This window comes from Carlito syrichta, unplaced genomic scaffold (genome assembly GCF_000164805.1).
Source record: "Carlito syrichta isolate Samal-C Ts95f unplaced genomic scaffold, Tarsius_syrichta-2.0.1 Scaffold302900, whole genome shotgun sequence".
NCBI classification, from domain to species: domain Eukaryota; kingdom Metazoa; phylum Chordata; class Mammalia; order Primates; family Tarsiidae; genus Carlito; species Carlito syrichta.
This window is the reverse complement of record NW_007246996.1, coordinates 327,405-335,196: the sequence shown is the minus strand read 5'-3', so window position 1 is coordinate 335,196 and position 7,792 is coordinate 327,405. Positions and strand designations below refer to the sequence as shown.

Here is a 7,792-nt window from a genome sequence, read left to right as displayed (position 1 = left end):
CTCCCCGGCGGCAGGGAGACCCGCGCCCGACGTGCGCGGGCGTCTGCAGAGGCGCCGTGCGGGGGGCTGCGCGACCTCGGCCCGGGGGCGGAGGGGCTCCTTCTCGGGGCGGGAAGGCCGTCCTCGCCAGTCTGGGGAGAGGGAGGCGGGGGAGGTGTGCTCCTGCGTTTCGTGACACGTCCCCTTCCGAGGCGCCCGCGGCCCCCGCCCGCCGGTGCGTCTCGGGATCGTAAGCAGGGGGGCCAGCCCGGCCCCTCGACAGCGTCAGTCCGCCTGGAGAAAAGTCCCCCGGGGCTCCGGCTGTGTCCCACCTGCTGGGGACGGTGTGGGGGCGCAGAGGGAGAGAGGCGGGCGATAAACGGCGTGAAAGCGAAGGGCAGCGTTGTCTTGTCTGCCATTCTCTTGGAGGTGAGGAGATCCGGTTTCCAGCTCTACCTCGTTCCGAGTTGGGAGGCGTTTGTCACCTGCCTCGTCCGCTGGCTTTTCTAAAGAGCGAGATTGAATAGAGGTCCACTTTTGCCTGTTTGGCTTTTTCTTTCCATTTAGGCTTGGGAAAGGGGGTGATCGTTGGCACTTAAGGGGGAGTTAATTGCAGTGTAAGGAACTGCTTGACAGAATGCTAGGCTTGAAATGTGACGCTTGAATTTTTAAAACACTTTTTCTATTATTACCAGTTGGTTTATGTTTCTTGGCCTTTGGAAACGAGAAAATAAGTTGACGATTTTGACACATTTTATTTTTAAAACTGGGAGGGCAACCTTTTAGCTGCAGAATCAAAGATGTTCTTCTAGGCTATCAGGTTGTAAAATATTTGGTTCTCAAGTTGTTGAGAAGTTGAAAATAAGTGTCTGTCGTCTCGTTACTTGAGTAAGTTTGCTTTAATGTTTTTCTGGCACCTAATAGTATTTTATTTGCTTTTAATTCTATAGCTGTGCGACTATATCGTGAATTAAAAATGGCATGATATAAAACTTATGCCAGTTCTTTGGGGGAGAATTCGCTTTTTTCCATGCCATATTCATTCTATAGGCTTTGAAAGTTACAGAATACTGGATGTCTCGATTCCAGTGTTTGATGTAAAAGCAAACAGTAAAAACCGAGAAAGAATGTTCTAGGCTTCATTTATTGATGCTTAAGGCAAAAATGACCATGCAAATTTAAACCTATTTCAAATTTTGGGTTTTCAATTTTTGAAAGCATTTGTAGCAATGTTACATTCCAATTTTACTTTCTTGCATTTTTCACATGAACCTGAACCTTGCAAATCGTGTTTATTTGAATAAGGAATTGTTTCTTATGTGATTCAAACAAAGATCAGCTTTGTGTTGCTCTACATCACGGGATTGCAGATTTGTCAGTACTCGGCCATAATTTTTACTTTTTGATACGTTGATCATATGGCTATTCTGATACCTCTCTACCACCTCTCCATTTCAAACCCGGTTTCTATGGGGGAGATGGGCAGTAAAGAGTCAATTCAGGTGGGTGGAGAGTGGGAAGTATCTTAGAGTGTCAACCTTTCTTTTTCTTCTTGGTTTCCACAGGAGTTCAGATGTGTTCTAAGCCTGCTGGAGTGACCACACTTCTAAGACCTGATGGAGGCCAGAGCTCAGAGTGGCAACGGGTCGCAGCCCTTGCTGCAGGCGCCCCGTGATGCTGGCAGGCAGCGTGGGGAGCCTGACCCCAGAGACACCCTCACACAGCAGATACACGTGTTGTCTCTGGATCAAATCAGAGCTATCCGAAACACCAATGAGTACACAGAGGGGCCTACTGTGGTCCCAAGACCTGGGCTCAAGCCTGCTCCTCGCCCTCCCACTCAGCACAAACACGAGAGACTCCACGGTCTGCCCGAACACCGCCAACCTCCCAGGCTTCAGCACTCACAGGTCCATTCATCTGCGCGAGCCCCTCTGTCCAGGTCCATCAGCACAGTGAGCTCAGGGTCGCGGAGCAGTACGAGGACAAGTACCAGCAGCAGCTCCTCTGAACAGAGGCTATTGGGATCATCCTTCTCCTCGGGGCCGGTTGCTGATGGGATCATCCGGGTGCAACCCAAATCTGAGCTCAAGCCAGGTGAGCTTAAGCCACTGAGCAAGGAAGATTTGGGCCTGCACGCCTACAGGTGTGAGGACTGTGGCAAGTGCAAATGTAAAGAGTGCACCTACCCAAGACCTCTGCCATCAGACTGGATCTGCGACAAGCAATGCCTTTGCTCAGCCCAGAACGTGATTGACTATGGGACTTGTGTGTGCTGTGTGAAAGGTCTCTTCTATCACTGTTCTAATGATGATGAGGACAACTGTGCTGACAACCCATGTTCTTGCAGCCAGTCTCACTGTTGTACACGATGGTCGGCCATGGGTGTCATGTCCCTCTTTTTGCCTTGTTTATGGTGTTACCTTCCAGCCAAGGGTTGCCTTAAATTGTGCCAGGGGTGTTACGACCGGGTTAACAGACCTGGATGCCGTTGTAAAAACTCAAACACAGTTTGCTGCAAAGTTCCCACTGTCCCCCCCAGGAACTTTGAGAAACCAACATAGCATCATTAATCAGGAATATTACAGTAATAAGAGTTTTTTTCTTTTTTTTTTAACACACATATGCAACCAACTAAACAGTTATAATCTTGGCACTGTTAATAGAGGGTTGGGATAGTCTTTGCTGTTTGCAGTGAAATGCTTTTTGTCCATGTGCCATTTTAACTGGTATGCTTGTTAGAACTCAGCTAATGGAGCTCAAAGTATGAGATACAGAACTTGGTGACCCACGTATTGCATAAGCTAAAGCAACAGACACTCCTAGGCAAAGTTTTTGTTTGTGAATAGAACTTGCAAAATTTGTAAATTAGCAGATGACTTTTTTCCATTGTTTTCTCCAGAGATAATGTGCTATATTTTTGTATATACAATAATATTTGCAACTGTGAAAAACAAGTTGTGCCGTACTACATGGCACAGTCACAAAATATTATACTAATATGTTGTACATTCGGAAGAATGTGAATCAATCAGTATGTTTTTAGATTGTATTTTGCCTTACAGAAAGCCTTTATCGTAAGACTCTGATTTCCCTTTGGACTTCATGTATATTGTACAGTTACAGTAAAATTCAACCTTTATTTTCTAATTTTTTCAACATATTGTTTAGTGTAAAGAATATTTATTTGAAGTTTTATTATTTTATAAAAAAAGAATATTTATTTTAAGAGGCATCTTACAAATTTTGCCCCTTTTATGAGGATGTGATAGTTGCTGCAAGTGAGGGGGTTACAGATGCATATGTTCAATATAAAATAGAAAATATATTAACGTTTGAAATTAAACTGAGCTGTTTTGTCTTCTTTTACCTTTGTTTCTTTCAAGTGCAAGAAATCATATTTTATGTTAAGGCTAACATTTAAATGAAATAGTTAATCACTTATCTATAAGATTATTTTTATCTTATGATTGCCTCTTTAGAGTATGCGGAACTTGATAATTTTCAGAGGTAATTCTAGCAATCAAGAGACATAACATTTGAATCACCTATCTGTGTTTATCATATGAGAGCTTATTTGGGCTATGTCATTGTTCCTGTTCTTCCCTTTGTTTTTGCTGACTTGCCTTTCTTTTGTAGGTTTTTTTTTTAAATCTTGAGCTGATTTATTCAGTAGATCTTCATAAAAGATTAACAATTAGGCTTTTTCTTTATATACCGTATTAAGAATTACTATAACTTTAGCTCGAAATTAGGAGTGAATTTAATTGAACAAACCTTTACTGAATGTCATGTTTGTCAGGCATGCAGTAAACATAGATGAATTCTTATAGTTGGAGCCAAAAATGTTTTTTTGACATAGCTGATCGTGGCAGTGTTTTATCCAGTCTATTTGGGTTTAGACTCTGAAACTTCATCTTACTAAATTCCTTATGTTAGAAAAGACACGAAAAATAGAACTTGTTTTGATTTAGGTATTTGATATAAAGTTTTAGCCAGTGTTGGCCTTACTGAAGCCCAAGAAGACCAACATAGGGCTCTCACTTATTTCATCAAATTACCCAGAAAATTGTTCAATTTTGCTCTGGGAAAAAAAAATGAAGCTTGGCACCAAAAAAAAAATAAGTGTGTTTGGAGTTGTCTTTTGGGAGCAAAGACAAAGCAAGCTGCTACAAGCCCATCTTGACAAATAGTAGGTTTTCTCAAGTCACTTGATTAGTCACTTTGTGGCTGATGATTTTTTTTTCCAAAAGCACAACCTTTCTCTGCCAAGAGTCACCGGAAGTCTAGGAAATAATTTACCTGTCATTATTGTTTAATCTCTTGTTTCCTGTTCTGAGGCTCCTTCTCTTAGGTTAAGAAGTCTTAGTACAGGTTGTCTTCTGTTTTGTTTTGTTTTTAATAACTGACTTTCAAGGAACTATACAGCCTCCTACACTCAGAGATTGCTCTGAGGACCTTCTGTCCTCTGAACATCCTCCAAGAAACAAGGTTAAATTAATTTAGAAACTATTTACTCTTATGTTTCAGTTTTTGGATACTGAACATTTCTCATTCTCTTAATTAAATTTCACCCGGAGGTCTAAGAAGGAAGTAGAGTGTCAGAATACAGGTCAAGGTTTCTTATTCATTGTATTTAGTTTTCAAAATGTATAAAGCACACGCATTTTGACCAATGAGCTGTGTTAATCAAAAACTTTCACATGCATTGATAGAGACTTGTTTTGGCATAGAAATTGTAAGAGTTAAAAGATTTCTTGCAAAGTGTTCTATAGGCAGATATCATCAGATGCTATTGGGTGTTTCTTAAAAAGATTAAGAACCCCTCCTTGTTAAGTCAGAATCTGATAGTGTGGCCTAAGATTTTGCATTTTTAATCATTCCACAATGAGTATGTATAGTGTAATATGAGAAATGCTGACCTAGAAATTTCTAATTTAGCTTTTTTAAAAGAATGGACTCTGATACAAAGCATAGCTCATAGTGATAGTCAGCTGACGTTAGGAGACAATTTGGTATAAGTATATAAGTTCTGATGAAATAATTTGTTTAAAGATAAATAAGAAAACCAGCTTCCTCAAGAAGCTCCCAACTAACATCTGATACATTGGATTTATCTATAAACCAGTATAGAATTTTCAAAAAATTAAATGTTTATACTTAAACATATTGAAAAAAGCTGGTGCTTGTTCATTCAGTGTATTACACAGTTTTATATATGTTGCAAGTTATCTCCTAGAGAAAGAATATGGAGAAATAACCACTTCAAGTTCTTAATCTCTTTAAAGTTCATGAACATTTATATTACAATTCACTGAGTTTACAATTCAGTGGCCATTATTTTGATATGATAGAATAAGAGTAATGATTATGCAAATGTGACTGATAAATGCCCTAAGCATTTAGGAGAATTTTAATTTGTTTTGGTTTCTTGCTTTAAAATTTTTTTTTTAAACCCGTGGATACTCTGTATTTGAGATTCATTTAAGAATGACAACTTGATTGTTGTTACTTAAAACGTTTATGTGTTTGAGGAGGAGATTTTCAGGCCCTGCCAAATTTCTGCCAAGTTGGAGCATGCTCTGGGGATCGTCTGTAAAAGAAGAAAGCCAAAACCCCGGGAAGTAATCCCAACCAAACTTTTGCATAACTCTTTCTTCAGTACACTTTTGTGTCAAGGACTACTTGATTCCAGGTATAAAAGTAAAGGTATTGATGGTATCTTATAAATGTAGTTGTTCTTTGCACAGTGCTATGAGGCATTTGATAGGCCGTCTATAGGTTTGCTGTAATTTATTTACTTTTTTACGTATGTCAAAATGTTCAAAGGTTTAAGAGTTTCAGAGTTTCACTTGCAGTTATATTCACAATTGGCCATTTGCCTTCGCTCTCTTAAGTGTTCACAAGAACCAGGGTGTGGATGCAAAAGTCTCAACTGTAAAAACTGGCTGAATTGTATAGATCAAAAGCAAGTTTGTCAACTTGTGGAGAATATGTTACACTATTTTAGTAAAGGAAAATATAATAATAAGTTACTAACTAGTTATGTTAATATTGTATCGGTATCCAGTCTCTGGTTTGCAATATCAATTAAATCAAACATAATATTAATTTCTATTTTAATTTGATCTAATGCCTCATTTCTTTGTGACATACTAAGAGCAGGTTTCCACTGAGTGAAAACAAGATCAGAATTTTAATAAAGCCCATTTAATTTGGTCTAAAACTGATCATCAGAGTGAAGCTATACATCTGGAATTTTTCATCACTAGTTTGGCCATCCACAAGAGGATAAAACAGTCAAGACTGTCTATATCCAACAGTGGGTTTTATTTGGATGTCACACACTGTACACCACAAGAGACAACAATGTGAATGAGACAAAATGTGAATACCACTGAGAACACTGCACCTCTGGTCAAAATTAAAATTAATAGGCCGGGCGCAGTGGCTCAGCCTGTAATCCCAGCACTTTGGGAGGCAGAGGCAAGAGGACTGCCTGAGTCCGGGACTTTGAGACTAGCCTGGGCAATTTAGTGAGAGCTCATCTCTACAATAAACCAGAAAAATTAGCCGAATGTGGTGGCACGCGTCTAGTTCCAGATACTTGAAAGGCTGAGGTGGAAGGACTGCCTGAGCCCAGCTGGTTGAAGCTGTGGTGGCCATGAGTGTGCCACTGCACTCCAGCCTGGACAACAAGAGTGAGACTCCAACTAAAAAAAAAACAAAAATTAAACTTAACACATTAGCTTAATTTACAGTCAAAAAAGAAAAAGGAAAGATACGAATTCAACAAATGAAAAAAGTATTAGCACCTAAACTTCATGCCTAGCAAATGTTTCACAATTTATGCTACTATTTTTTTTTTTTTTGAGTCAGTCTCACTCTGCCACCCAGGTGGGAGAGCGATGGCATGCTCACAGATACCCAGCCTCAACTTATTGGGCTCAGGCAATCCTTCCGCTTCAGCCTTCCAAGTAGCTGGAACGACAGGCATACACCTCCACACCCAGCTAATTTTTTGATTTATTGTAGAGACTAGGTCTTGCCAAGTTGCTCAGGCTGGTCTCGAATCCTGGGGCTCAGGCAATCCTCTGACCTCCACCTCCTGAAGTGCTGGGATTACAGGTGTGAGCCACTTCGCCCAGTCAATTTATATTACATTTTAACTGACTTAGAAAATTATTAAAAGCCAAACTTATTTGGCAACTTGTAGTTTTTCAAATAAACTAGAAGATTAGAATGAAGCCTTGGCCTTTCTGTCTTGGTTAGATGGGATGTGCAAGTCTTCAGCATACCTTATGAGTTTCTTTCTCAAAACAGTTGCTAAAATACAGAGAAGAATAAATAATTTGGTTTAATACAAGGATTCACTTTGAGTAGAAAGTGGGCACCTAAATAATTCGGCATTTTAACACAAAGATTTTTGAATGCCTAGTGCTTACAACTCACAAGGAAGAGTTGATCTATTGCAAAAGGAAAGGGTTAACAACTCTAATGCCCGATAGGACTTAAAGGCACAAGTAAAAGTACAGAGATTGGGGGGGAAGTATTGGTGCATTCTCTAGTTGGTTTGGGCTCCATGTCTTTAATAGTTGCAGGTATTTAAACAAGAGTTTTTGCTAGGGCAGGTACGTCAGAATTAGCATCACATATTAAATAACGCTATGATCACTATGCTCATATACCTTAAATGAAATGTAGAAATATTTAATGAATATTTGAACAAGTGTATTTTGCTATGTTTATTCTTTTTTTTTTTATTTTTTATTTTTTGAGTTGGAGTCTCACTCTGTCGCCTAGACTGGAGTGC

General features: G+C 39.7%; 1 protein-coding gene across 3 annotated transcripts in view; it reads left to right on the top strand.

Moving 5' to 3' along the window:
* SPRY2 (sprouty RTK signaling antagonist 2) overlaps positions 1–3,325 on the top strand; it is a 5,021-nt gene extending 1,696 nt beyond the window's left edge. Inside the window, exons 1-2 of one of the 3 annotated variants that reach the window (XM_021711902.1) lie at positions 17–408; positions 1,545–3,325. In XM_021711902.1, the coding sequence (XP_021567577.1) occupies positions 1,596–2,543 (948 nt within the window). In that variant the 5' untranslated portion in view covers positions 17–408; positions 1,545–1,595 and the 3' untranslated portion in view covers positions 2,544–3,325. Of the gene's footprint in view, positions 1–16; positions 509–1,544 lie in introns of those variants that run through there. The other 2 variants (XM_008057229.1, XM_008057228.1) reach the window with 2 other exon arrangements.
* The last annotated feature ends 4,467 nt before the right edge of the window (positions 3,326–7,792 follow it).